General features: G+C 55.6%; 1 protein-coding gene across 1 annotated transcript; it reads left to right on the top strand.

The window, feature by feature from the left end:
- Positions 1-275: 275 nt before the first annotated feature.
- On the top strand, positions 276-12,492 carry FAM222A (family with sequence similarity 222 member A). The gene is made up of 2 exons (XM_034068383.1): positions 276-399; positions 10,124-12,492. Exons 1-2 carry the CDS (start codon positions 318-320, stop codon positions 11,329-11,331), a joined length of 1,290 nt encoding a protein of 429 aa, XP_033924274.1. The 5' UTR covers positions 276-317; the 3' UTR covers positions 11,332-12,492.
- The last annotated feature ends 1,391 nt before the right edge of the window (positions 12,493-13,883 follow it).

The following is a 13,883-nucleotide window of genomic DNA, read 5'->3' as shown; positions in this document are numbered from 1 at the left end:
GGTGCCGGAGCAGCATCCCGGCTCTGCCCCATTCCCGCTGGGAAGGGTGGAAAGCTTTGCAGGAAGCACGACTCACCCGCCGAGGCCTTCATGTTTATTTTATATACATTCATATTTCTTTAAGGCTCCCGGAGTTGTTATCTGTGAAGGAGGGAAGGGCTCTGAGCAGCGTGCGGTGCTCCTGCTGCAGCTCCATTGCCCAGGGAGAGGCTGCATGGGCAGGATGGGCACGGGCAGCTCCTGACTGGATTCTCTCTCCTCTCAGCAGGGCACAGGCTGGCAGCGGGGCCGGTGCTGCCCACCCGGAGCCCAGGACCATGCTGGCGTGTCTGCAGAGGACCCAGAACCCCCCAGCCCAGCACCTCGCCTGCCCCAACAAGGCGCTGGAGCCACGCAAGTGTAAGTGCCCCGGGTCCGGGGGGGGACACACACAGAGATGTACCGGCTTTGATGCTGCTTCCCCTATTGAAAAAGACATTTATTTAACCGATGATAATTAAACAGAGCAGCAGAAGCAGGGAGGGAGGAAGGAGAGGAGATAAGCAAATTAAATTGGGTTGCTCTGGTTGATAAGTGGAACTTCAGGACATGTTGCAGAGCTGCCTGGAAGCGGCGCAGAGGATGCTGCTGTCGCCTGCTCCGCAGCCCCCCAAACCTCCCCATCCCTTCCCCCCCCCTAATTACCTTCCCCATTTGGCTGCTGCTTGCCTTCCCCAGGAGCTGGCCTTTCAGATAAGCTGTAAACCAGTTACATTAAAATGGGATCCAAAAGGTCACTCCAGCAAAGCACCTGTCTCTCCCAGCCTTTGTCTCTCAATCCAAACCGTGATTAAATGTATATTTAATGAGCCTGCTTTAGGCAGGCGTGTTTGACCTCCCCGGCTGGGAAAGGCGCATTAAGATTCTCGAGTGATGAATGTGTGTTTTAAAGAGGGGAGTGGATATTTTTCTGCTGGTCTCAGTTGGATTTTTAAACATTGCTGGCTGAAGACAAATCAGCTGCTGAAGCTCTGCTTGTTAGGCTGTGACAGCCCCTGGGCATTTGTTTAATGATCTCTATTTTCATGGAGATTTGGTTTTCCCCTCTACCTGGGCACCCCAGTGAGCCAGGTGTGGGGTTTAGGGGATGCTGGGGACCCTGCTCTGATAGGGCTTGGGTCACACTGGCAGCAGGGAGGGTTACTTTTGGGGGTGAAGATCCCCAGGGTTTGGCACAGCATCACGGCAAGGAGCAGGGTGCCAGGCCAGAGGCACGGTGATGGGTGCCCACGTGTTGCATGTAGGAAAGTACATGTATGTGTGCATCAGTGATCGCAGGGATAGGTGGGATTGGTGCCTCCTGAGGTGTTTGCCCCCAGGCACCCATTGGGGTGTCAGCAATTGGGGGGTCTCAGCGCAGATGCAAAGCATTTGGGTGCATGTGTGGACCCCGTGTGCTTGTGCCACACAGGAGCTCACGGTGCCGCTTGGGCTGTCCCTCTGCTGGTGTCTGGAAAGGAAATGGATGTTACTCCTGGAAAACTATTCCTCATCCGTCACGCCTGAGCAATGCAGGCCTGGCATCAGGCTCTGGCTCCTGGTGCACTGTGTTGCCATGGGGTGTTAGCTCAGCCATGCTCACATGCTCCGAGAGCCACCACAGGGTTTTCTAAAGGTGTTTGGCACTGGGAATCTCTGTGTCAAGTCCAGTGTGATGCTGAGATCAGGATGTATTCACCCATCCCAGGCTGAGCCCGGGGCCATCTGGGTTCATGGGGATGAAGCCCAGGAGCACACTCCTGCTCCTAGTTGGTGCTCCCAGGTGTTTCCCACCCCACCATAGATGATGCTAAAGTAAGGTTTGGGGAACGGGAGCCCATAGACGGTGCGTGGTGACAGCCAAGATCCCTGCCTGGACCCCCTGTGCTGCACTTGCCGCTGGGTGCTGCCACCCAGGTCACCTTAATCAAACCTTAGCTGCCTGCCTGCTCCGGCTCATTGCAGACAGACCCAGCACATCGCTCCAGCTCCTGCACATTCAATTGCAGGTGACATCCAGGGCCACGCATCCGGCTGGGAAGATTTCCCTTCCTTTATTTATGGCACCTGCGGGAAGCGCGGTGCAGAAGGGCCGGGAGCCGGGGCTGAGCCCCCTGCACTTCGCCACCGAGCATCCTCTTCAGACGAGGCACAATTTAGAAGTGCCTCTGATTGCTTAATTTGCTCCTGAGTATCTCAGTAATTATCTTTATGGGTCTTATTTCTGTCCTCTGGCATTGTTTCTGTCGATATTAAATGAGTCTGGCTCGGGGCGCGGGGGCCGTCTGGCCCAGCACCGCACTGAAATCCTATTACCCTGCCCGCGCCACTGATTAAGTTTTGTATTAATTTCATGTAAAAGGTGAGCTCAGTAATTCCAGCCCCGCTGCCTTCACCCCCCAGCTCTGCCCCTTGGCTCTCCTCCTAATTGCTGTCATCCCCCCCCCATCTCGGTGCCCCACGTGCAGGCTCGGTGCATCCCATGAAATCCATCCTAGTAACTGCTGTGGGTGACTGTGCTGCGGTGCCAGTTTATGGCAGCAGCCTGTTCCCTTGCCGGTGATCCCAAGGCTGCATCCTTGAGGATGCGGGAGGAGCAGGAGGGTGCCTGGAGCCCTGCCCGCATCCAGTCGAGGAGCAGGAGCCTGCGGAGAAGCAGCATCCTCCGGAAAATATCACGTCCAATTAACTCCAGCAGCCTGGTCCCTTTTGATTTTATTCTGTGCACATTACAGGAATCCTGAGCTTTATTTAAATTATAAATCAAATAATACCACTCTCGGCTTGGCCAAACTCTACTGCTCCTGCTCTCTGCAGCGGTGTCGCCGTGGCTTGTACTTAATTACATGTTCCTGTCTGTGTGCCCTCCGTCAGCCAGCACCATGCTGCTGGTGTGAGGCTGTGGGGTGCAGGGTGGGTGCTCACCTAAGGCTAACGTCACATCTCACCATGAGCATCCCTCTGCTGAGGCTGAGGGTCATAGACTGGTTTGTGTTGGAAGGGACTTTAAAGCTCATCCAGTTACAGCTCCTGCCACAGGCAGGGACCCCTTCCACTGGAGCAGCTGCTCCAAGCCCCTGTGTCCAACCTGGCCTTGAGCACTGCCAGGGATGGGGCAGCCACAGCTTCTCTGGGCACCCTGTGCCAGCGCCTCAGCACCCTCACAGGGAAGAGCTTCTGCCTAAGAGCTCAGCTCAGTCTCCCCTAGGGCAGGTTAAAGCCATTCCCCTTGGCCTGTCCCTTGTTGGCCCCATGGGACCTCAGCCCAGTGGGAACTGGGTAAGAAATGGCTCTTTAGGGACGGCACAAACCAAGAGCCCTCCAGGGCTCTGGCTGGGCCATTATAACACTAACGAGAGGCGGTGCCAGGGACCCAGCTCCAGGGTCACCCCCGCTCTCACACTGACCTGAGGGGGTGCCTCTCATCAGTGATAAAACTGTTTAATTGCATATGGGATAAACGGGGTTTAATGGCTCCTCATTCCCCAATTCCACGGATTCCAAGGGCATTTTCATTAGAGGAGCTGCAGTGAGGCTCTGCTTTCGTACACACCCATAAAATATCATTTTAATTTCATGAGGGGTTACACATGAGTGAAGTAAGATTAATTCTTTCATTTCCAGTTTCTGGAAGGGATCGGTTAATGATGGGTCTGTGTATTTATATGCGTGCCATAAAAAGGAGTTCAATTAACTGCCCTGCCCAAAATGTGCTGTTGACTTGCACTTTCCCTGCCAGGAAAGGCTGCAAAACCACTCTTCAATGGGTCACGTGCATGGGGGGGATGGATGGGTGAGGATGAGTCAGAGCCCTGGTGTTTGGGTGGAATTCACTCATAATGCCCCAGCACACGGTGAGGTTCTGAGTTGTGTCCACACTGGTCAGGACCCCACCAGTCCATTGGGCACGGAGCAGGTTCTTGGGTACCAGTGGGGCTGTGTGGGACTGCAGACCTGGGGATGGGGCATCTGCTGAACCAGGGGTGCCCGTTCTGCTCCCCTCAGCAGGGATGGGGTCCCATGGGCACCAGCAGCCACATTTGGGATGCAGAATCCATGTCTTAAAACCATTCAAATGCTGATTCACCATCAGTGACCAAGCAGGGGGGCTGGGGAGCGGCTGGGAGGAGCTGCAGTGGAGTCCATCCTCTTCCTCTTGGTGGAATGGCATCAGGGGCCATCAGGATGGCATCGGGGCTGTACTGGGGCCGTGTTGGGTGTCAGAAGTGTGGCATTAGGAAGGCATTGGGCAGCAGTGGGGTGGCATTGGGGCAATATCAAGATGACATTGGGGTGGCATGGGGTTGTGTTGTGTTGGGGTGGCCGCAGTGGCATCGGGGCTGTGCTGGGGCAGTGTTAGGTGGCATGTAAGCGGCATTGGGGCAGTACTGGTGTGGCATCATGGTGATGTTGGGGATGCCATCTTCATCTCTTTAGGGTGGCATCAGGGTGACACCGGGGCATCCTCATGGCCGGGATGCGCCTCCCGCCCGGTGCCGCTGGGCTTTGCCGCGCCGGTGGCCGCGGTGCCGCCATGCGCTAATACCTCGTGGAGGAGACAAATGGGAAGTGACACGTGTGTGTGTAGACGGGTATTTGTGGTGACGCTTTGACTGCAGATAATAAAGTGCTCGCCCTGAGGTGATCCAATTCAGCAGCCGCCTCGGCAGAGCCGCGCGCCGAGCAGGGGGAGAAGAAAGGGGAGGCAGAAAAGGCCCGTCTGAAATGACATGTCAGCCTAAAAAGGGAACGCGTTAACGGATGAATATCTGGGGACGGCAGAGCCTGGCGCTTCCCTTTGTGCTTTGTCATGAATTCTGTTGTCTTTGCAGATTACGGCTCCGGCGCAGGGTTTGCCACCTACGGTTATCCAGATGGATTTCTCCCACTGTTATTTCTGGAGTTGGTTTTCATTTAAGCCCCCGGAGCAGGGGAGTGTTTGTCTCTCGTCTCCTCGCACCGGGGGATGCTCTGCCAGGGGATGCTTTTAGGGGCTGGGGAGTGTGTGTGGGTTCTGCAGCAGGGATGCAGTGTTGTGGGGGGCAGCCGCAGTGATGCTGAGGGTGATGGTGGTTATGGGTGGCTGCCATCCTTGCTGGGGGTCCAGGGACCCCAACAGCATCCTGCCTCTGTGCCACCCATCCTGGGGACCCCGTTGCCATAGAAACCACTGCTCTTTCTTCACAGTGACAGCAGCGTGACCTGCCTGGTGCAGGGTGAGTGGTGCTGGGTTAGCAACACCAGTGCCTCCCTCTGCACCCCAACATCAGCTCGGGGCATCCCCCAGTGACCCCCCAGCTCCAACTGGGACCCCCGGTGATTTGCCATGCTCCCGGTGCCAGCACCCTGCTCCGTGCCACGCTGGCAGCCAGTGCCAGCTTTGCCATCTGTGGCTCGGACCACAGACTTCAAGGACTTTCTTGATTTGTGAAATGCACCAGGTTTTGTTTGTTTTCTTCCCAAGTATTTTCCAAACATTGATGTTTCTTCCAAGTGTTTCCCAAATATTGATATTTCCCCCAAGTGTTTTGCAAATATTTAAGGTTCTGCTCTCCCAAAATCTGTTCCCACTGTTGCAGGCAGAGAAAAATGGGATTTTTGATGCTTTTTAAGGCTTTGGAGACATTGGGATCTCCTTGCTGCATCCCCCCCCAGGAGCCAGGGGACAAGCCTCAGCTCTCATAGATTTCAATTCATTTGGAGGCTGCAGCACTGTTAGTTTTTAATGGGAGCCATTGGCAGGTTGATCACTGAGCAGCTCCTCCTGCATCCACCCCCTGCTCTCAGCATCTCTCCCCTTCCCACCTCTGCTAATTACACATCCTGCCTAATTGCTGCCCCTTTGCCCCTCTGGCTCAGGGAGGCAGAGCAGGAGCAGAACCCAGAGCTTTGCTTTCCCTGGCAGGATGGGGAGGGAGGGTGAGGATGGGGAAGGACAGAGAGGATGGGGAGGGGGAGGATGCTTGGGGCAGGGCTCAAGCAAGGCACCAGGTATCTCCCACCTGCAGCAAGGCACCAGGTATCTCCCACCTGCAGCTTTGCCATCAGCAGCTTGATAACGATTTACTGCCCAGATTCCTTCTTTCATTTGTTACAAAAGATTTTAGTGCTTTCTATGTGTAAAATCAGGTTTATCCCATCTTATCTGGAAGAGGAGGGAGGGAATGGAGGCAGGGATGCAGTGCATGTCTTTCGTGTGGCTGTTAACTGGTTAGGTGCCATGTGCTGTTGCTCAGGTTGTCCCCACTGAATCCTTGCTCAGGGCTGTGTTGGTGCCAGTGCTGATTCCCAGGATGTACCCCAATATCCTGCTCACTGTCCCCTTCCAGAGTGGGACAAATGCCCCAGGGAGTGTAGGGTCTCCTGCAGCATCATGGCCTGAAAATTAAAGCCATAAATTGCTGGTGCAGGTGCTCCCCCTCATCCAGCACAAGCCTGGGGATAGCAGGGGCTGTGGGAGCAGCATGGAGCATCCTTCTTGTCCTTCCTGGTCCTAAGCATTCTTCCAGGTGCCAAGCATCCTCCTTGGTACCAAGCATCCCTCCTGGTACCAAGCATCCTTCTCATTATCAAGCATCCTTCCTGATGCACATCTTTCCCAGTGCTGAGCATCCTTCCTGGTGCTGAGCATCTTCCCTGGCACCCTTTTGATCCCAAACTGCTTTCACGGAGCAGATGCTGATTCCCAGAGCCCCAATGCAGCTCCTGTGAGCTCCTCGGGTGCCGAATTGTTCGCCTGACTGACAGCTGAGCAGCACAGACAGGTCTATTATTGCTATGGGGCCCGGGCCCCACGGGCCTGCAATTTAGGTCTGCGCTATTAACCTTGCCTTGTTCTCCACTTTGTAACCGCTTTAGTGCCTTTAAAAGTGTACAGTTAAAATCAGGGTTAATTAGGGGCCCGGCAGCTGGCCTTAACTGGCGCCCATTGTGTCCCATTGGAGCCAGGCTGGGGTAATTGGGGACTGTTGTGGGTTTATGCTGGTGGACTCCTGCGAGCACAGGCTCTGTATGGTCAGTCTCTGGTTGGCTTTGGTCTCTTCTGCCCTAAGGATGGCTTTGGTTTGTCCCTTCCCCTCCTTCCTTCCCATCTTTCCTTCTTTCCCAGTGCTTGAGGGCTGTGGCTGCAGCTGGACATGGCACAGGAGTGTCTGGGGAAGCAGAGGATGCAGGGGATAGGGGGAATGCTGGGGAAATGGGATGGAGAGATATCAGAGATGGTGGGGAAACAGGGTACAGGAGATGCTGCGGATGCGAGGGATAAGGGTGATAGGAGGGGTATGAGGGATGCAGGGATGTGGGGGATGCAGGGGATACATGGGGGGGGTTTCTCAGGGCACCCCCATCACTGTTGGACATTTGCTGCTTGGGGCATGGCAGGGCCAGAACTCCCTGACCCATAAAGAGGGATTTATTCCGGCTCACGGCACCAGGGAGGTCTGGGATTTACATCTGTGTCTGGAGCCGGGTTTGGTGGCCAATTTGCTAAAGTAAAAAGTTGTTTAGCTGGAGGCGTAATCTTATAAGCCTGTGCTGCCATTATAATGGCTTCTCGTTTCTGCCTGGCTTTCCAATAACGCTGGGAGCAGGAGCTCGGAGTAATATAAAAAGCCATCGGATTATTACTGCGGGCAATGCATTTTCCATTTACAGTAATAAAATACTGAAGAAACAAAACAATTTAAAATTCCAATAAAATTCAAACCAAATCTTTGGCTGCTGAGCAGATTCAATTATTTAGCTGTTATTGAGTGCAGGCTGGGAAAATAGAGCAGGTCAGGGAGGGAGGGAACGCTCGGAGCGGGGAGCGTGCTGGCCGCATCCCGTGGGAATGCTGGTGAGGGAGGGAGCCAGAGAAACATCACTGTGGATGGGGCCTCTCCCTGTGCCCAGTGCCTGGATTTAGGGATGAGGTCTCAGTGTGATGGCTCTGATGGTCCAAGTGGAGGAGGCGCCTGGTGAGTGCTGGCAGTGGCTGGTTGGTTGGTTGGTTGGGAAGAGTTTGCCTCTCGCAGTAATTGCATCTCATTGGAAAGCAGTAATTACTGTGGAGATGGGGAGCGCCGGAGCCCATGGCACATGGCTCCCTGGTCGGTGCATCACCCTCCATATGACAGCACATTGAGCTGGTGGCTTCTCCCAGCCAGCCCAGCTGGCGCAGAGAGGCGACAAAGGTGGCTCCTGGCTCTCCCATCAGCCGGATCACCGTTGGATGCAGCATTCCCTGGGCACACACCAGCACTGGGGATCATGACTGGGATACCCTTGGCCAAGCTTGGCTCACTGGTGCAGGCAGCTCATGCTGCATGGGGCTGTCCCAAAAGCATCACTGCTGTCCCAGTGCTTGGGGGCAGCTTTTTGGCCACAGTGGCCATGGGCGATGCTGCCTCCCTCCTCTCTCCATCAGTGTCCCCTTTTCTTTTAATATCTTCCCTTGGAAATGAGTGTTTCCATGGAATGGGCTCATTAGGGATTCTGCAAGTGTCACCAGCTAATTAGTGTCATGTTAATTGAGTATTCACGATGCTGCCACCTCCAAGGACAGCGGTGCCCGCATGAAGGGGAATGCAGATGTGCGTGGCTCCGTGTGCTGTGCCCATGCCCTGGTGCACGCTCCTGTGTGCCCTGTGCAGCTCCGGAGCTTCCCAGAGGTTGGATGGTCCATGGTTGGATGGTGCAGGCTGGGATGCCGTGTGCCTGCACGTGTCATGCCACAGGGAGCTGCGGTGCCTCCTGTCTCCTGGCAGCTCCATTAAATCCTGCTCAGAGTCCCTGCTTTTAATTGGCTTAATACACTCGTTAATAACAATGTCTATTTAAGACACCTGTAAAAAGCCCATAACATTTGCTTAATGGGAGGAATGGCTGGTGAACGCTGCGCCGTGCTGCCTCTGCAATTACTGCTGCACTGCTCGGGTGGAGAGGATGGAGAGGGGCTCCTGCATCCCCACACAGCACACTGATAGGGAATGTCCCCTGTATCCCAGTTTGAACGCTGGTCCCATGTGTGCAGGCAGCGTCCCTTGGAGTAGGATTGAGGCAGGCCACTGGAACGGCTTGGTTAGGTGTGCTGGACACACCTGATGGCGCAGCTATTCCATGGTGAATTTGCCACCATGGAAGCACACGGTGGCATCAGGAATCACTGATGCCAGGGGCATCCGGAGCTAAGTGCTCCTCTGCAGGGATGCTGAGTGCCTGTGGTCCCTTTCCCCGGGTACCGTGGGGATGTGCTGCTTGAGAGCATCCAAGATTGACCTGCAGCAGGGGAAGGGCTCCTCATTATGGGGGTGGCAGCCCCAAACCCCCAGTTTTGAGCATCTCTCCCTTGCAAACCCTGTCTCTGGGGCACACACTGGGTCTGGCGTTCCCAGGATGCTGCAGACATCCCTTAGGAGGGCTGGAGAGCAGACATCATCCCCTCTGTGCTGGCATGTGTGTGCATGTGCCTCTGTATATGCGTATGAGTGTGAGAGGTTTTAAACACCTAATTTATTCCATCTATTAGATAGATTTTGTAGATTTAATCATTTTCACAGTTGGTGGCTCATTGGATACTCAAGATAAACTCCAAATGAAAGTATAATGGGTACGACAAATGAGTTTTCACACCAGAATGGCAGAAACTTGCTCGGGAAAGAGTTTGAAAGGAACAAAACTATATACATATATCCATTTTTTTCCCCGCAGTGGCTTTTGCTGACTCCAGTAGGTTACCACAGTTAATTTCACCAGTTTTGTTCATCTGTAAAATTGCATAAAAGTGACATTTTTGTGCTCATTATAGGAACTGCTGATTTATGGCTGGTAAATGCAATGCTCTTCCATTTTTGGTGAGGTTCTCGTAGCAGCGCAAAGCACCCATGAAATTGCTTGTATAATGTAGTTTAAATCCAATCTCGGAGAAAGATTCCCCCGTTGGGTAAAGTGACATTTCCGTTCTCCACACCGAGTTTATTTTAGGCCACTTACAAGTGGCTCCGTCAGCGGGAGGGGGCAGGTTGGTGCCGTGACCTGGTTTCTGCTGGCAGTGGGTGATGGTGATGGGGTGCCGGGTCCCGGCATCCCAAAAGCACCGGATTCACTCTGTGCTTTGCTCCCACAGGCGAGACGGCAGCACCGATGCATTCCCCGCGCTACCCCAGCCCTGCCGAGCTGGATGCCTACGCACAGAAGGTGGCCAACAGCCCGCTGACCATCAAGATCTTCCCCACCAACATCAGGGTCCCCCAGCACAAGCACCTTAACCGGACGGTCAATGGCTACGACACCACGGGGCAGCGGTACAGCCCCTACCCCCTGCATGCCGGCGGCTACCAGGGTCTCCTGGCCATCGTCAAAGCCTCCGGTAAAAGCGTGGTGAAGAACTCGGAGGGGAAGCGGACTAAGCAGCTCTCGCCCGCCCAGGTCGGCATCGCTCCCTACCCTGCGTCAAGCACTTTAGCTCAAGGTCCCTCCTGCACCGGGCAGCTGAGCTACCACAGTGGCCAGAAGCAGCTGGAGGGTCCCGTGCCCCCCAACGTGACGGTGGCAGCCTCAGTGCTGCCGCTGGCGGGCAGGAGCCTGGCGCTGCCGCCGTCCAACCTGCCCTCCATCCAGAGCATCATCTACCAGATCAATCAGCAGTGCCAGGCGCAGGGTGCGCAGCCAGGCTGCCCGGCTGTGGTGGCCGCCAACCCCAGCCCGGCCAAGCACGGCGCCTTCACCGGTGCCTACGCCGGCACCATGCTGCCTGAGTGCCGCAAGGGCGCCGAGCTGGCGCTGGGCTCCAACCCCACCACGGCCCTGGCACCCAAGGCAGGCGGGTACCCCGAGGGCATGGACTACCTGGTGTGGCAGCAGAAGCAGCAGCAGCAGCACCTGCGGATGTACAGCGGGGGCAGTGGGGGGGCCCTCAGTAAGTCCCCCGAGACGTGCGCGGGTGCATCGCGTCCCTACGCGCTGGGCGGCGCGGCCGAGAAGGTGAGCTCGTCCCCATTGAACTGCATGCACGGCAACTTCTCGGTGGGGCAATACTTCGCCCCCCCTTGGAACAGCATCTTGGTGACCCCCAACAGCGACTGTTACAACCCACCGGAGCTGGGGGCCGGGCCCCGCGAGCTGGGGGTGCCCCCGGGCGAGGGGCTGCCCAGCAAGACCCTCTGCAATACCTCCATCCTCAGCAGCAGCCTCCAGTCCCTGGAGTATCTCATCAACGACATCCACCCGCCCTGCATCAAGGAGCAGATGCTGGGCAAGGGCTACGAGACCGTGTCTGTGCCAAGGCTCTTGGACCACCAGCACGCCCACATCCGCCTGCCCGTCTACAGATAAGGAACCGATGCTGCTTTACCCAAACCCAGGGCGAGGATCCCGGCGAGAGCCGCGCTCCCCTCCGGCACCGCACAGGGCCCGGACCGTGGCAGCGATGGTGGCAGGGGGACGGGGAGGGGGACACACGGGGTCGGCTGCCGAAAGGGCTCCCGGGACACTGTCATTACCCCGGGGTCCCCAGACTGGATTCACCCGCATCGCGCCGGGAGGACCAAGGACCTCTTGTCTATCTCTATAGCTCAGAAATCATTTTATCTCCACGAATGTGAACAGGGAATCGCTACGAGTTGCTGCTATCCAGGGAGAGGAGGCTCCGAGCCTGCGGGCGCCCGGCTGGCTCCGTGCGGGGCAGAGCCCCTGTGCTGGGCTCACCGCAGCCGGTCCCAGCCCGGTGCCCGCAGGGAGCCGGCGCCTGACCTGTAGCTGAAGTCCGTAACTTGCACTGCTTTGATTAAAGCTAATAACTGGGGACAGTCTGGAGGCTATTTAAGTGAAAAACACTTGAAACTTGAACAGATCGCTTTGTTTTGAAGTTCTGTTATTTTTGTAGTTACTAGGCTGTACATCTACGTGTTGGCTGCTACAGAGTCTCCTCACACCCCTCTTCCTCCTCCTCCTCCTCCTCGCCCGGCCCCTCATTGGCCACTGGCTCCTATTCCCATTCAACCAGGGGGTTCAGTACCCAGAGGGACACCCCCCGAGCCCCTTTCCCACCCCAGGTCTCACACTTCCAGGCTGTTCCATTTCCCCCTTTACTGTCAGTTCTACCTTGGTGCTGGGTTAGAGGTGACCGCGGTACCGGGGGCACTCACATACCTCCTCCTTTTCTCTTTTCAGTTCTGAAACACTCATTAGGGTCCGTTATTCATTATGTGTAATTACGTCTTTAATAGAGTTATTCATTTAAAAACAGCTCCACACCACAGACTACAAAGTGTTTTTGATGTCTAATGGATAAAGAAGGAAACCTACCCCGATGAAGCCCAAGGTGATTGTGCTCGGAAGAGAGGTACTGTATCCCTGAAAGGCCTGTTCAAGCACTAAGTGCATTTACAAATCTCTGAGAATGTTTTTTCTTTTATACTAAAATTGACCATTATATTCTACTGTGAGAAGTGCTGCTGCACTTATATTGTTTTAAAACAAATGAAGAAAAGATAAAAAAAAAGAAAGAAACACAAAACCCACAAGCCGTGTGTCCGGATGGTGTTTTTCCCAAAGTAAAGCCAGGATATCGCTGGATGTGTGTGCTCTGGAGTCTCTTTGCTTTGCTGTGGCCTCTCCCCCCCCCCCCGAAACCAGGACCCCCCCGTTTAACCCACAGATTTTTAGGGCACCTATAAATAACCCACTAACGATGCTGAGCCATTAATCCGGCCCCAGCGCCAACCTCCGCCTCGCACCCAAAGGGCGGCCATGCACGTGGGACAAATCCCCAGGGATTAGGGCCTCGGTGCCACGTGCACCCATGGGATGCTCACCCCTCATGGCACCAAGGCCCAGGTGATGGGCACCGAGGCTCCGGTACCACATCCTCATCCCAGTACCCGTAGTCACCATCAGTGCAGTGATGGCATCTCCCTTCCCATCCATCCACTGCCATTTCCCGGTGCCAGGGCACAAAGGGGGTCTCTGGCTGGGATCTGCTCTCTCCTAACCCATCCCACCCCCCTGCTCTGCTCTGTCCCGCCAGCAGCTTCCCAGCCCCAACAATGAGCCGGTTGCATTAGGATAATAGTATTAAATCCCAAATAGCTCTGGGCGGAGGACGCAGCTCCGTGTCCAGCAGCAGTGACATATGGCATTGCAGTTATCCCAGTGGGAAGAGGGCTGAGGGCAGCAGGGGCTCTGCTGCCTGCTCATACCCCTGCCTGCAGCTGCCTGCGGCCCCAGCACAGGATTCCTTCATTTCCCACTTATCTTGCAGCATTAGGATCATTTTTAAACCAGTTCCTGCCCACACTTGCCCATGGCCATCACTTGCTGTGGAATGGTCCCAGTGGAACCCCACACAAAGGATGCAGGCAGTGCTGCCCGCTCCTGCCCTCTGGATGGGGGTACCCAAACCCCAGCATGGCCATGGGCTGAGGGCCTCTAATGGGATGCAGAAGCTGATTTACTGGGAACAAAACTCCAGATACTCTTATTTTCGGCTCCTGTGCTGCTCCTTCCAGCCCTGCTGAGCACAGGGATGGGGATGAGGACACAGCATCCCCTGGAGCTGCCCCGTGGCTGCGGAATGTGGCTCCATTTGTCTTCTTTGCCATAGGCGCAGTTGTGCCGATATTTATGGGCTGCAGGGAGGGGACGGCTCCATCACCAGCAGCGTGACAGCGACCCGGGAACAAAGAGGAATTGGGACAAAAGGGGAATTTCACAGGGGCTGATGTTGCTGAGGGGGTGGGAGATGCTCCCTGCCTGCATGGTCAGACCGGCTGAGGACACTTAGAGCTTTGTCGTTCAAGAGATGCCACATCAAAAGGAGCAGTGGTGCTGGGCACGGGGTGGTGGTGCCGGCTCCAGCCTCCCCATGGGGCTGTCCCCTGCACTGG

The sequence above is a fragment of the Melopsittacus undulatus genome, chromosome 12 (assembly GCF_012275295.1).
Source record: "Melopsittacus undulatus isolate bMelUnd1 chromosome 12, bMelUnd1.mat.Z, whole genome shotgun sequence".
Classification (NCBI taxonomy): Eukaryota; Metazoa; Chordata; class Aves; order Psittaciformes; family Psittaculidae; genus Melopsittacus; species Melopsittacus undulatus.
The sequence above is the reverse complement of the archived record's forward strand: the minus strand, read 5'-3'. Positions and strand labels throughout refer to the sequence as shown.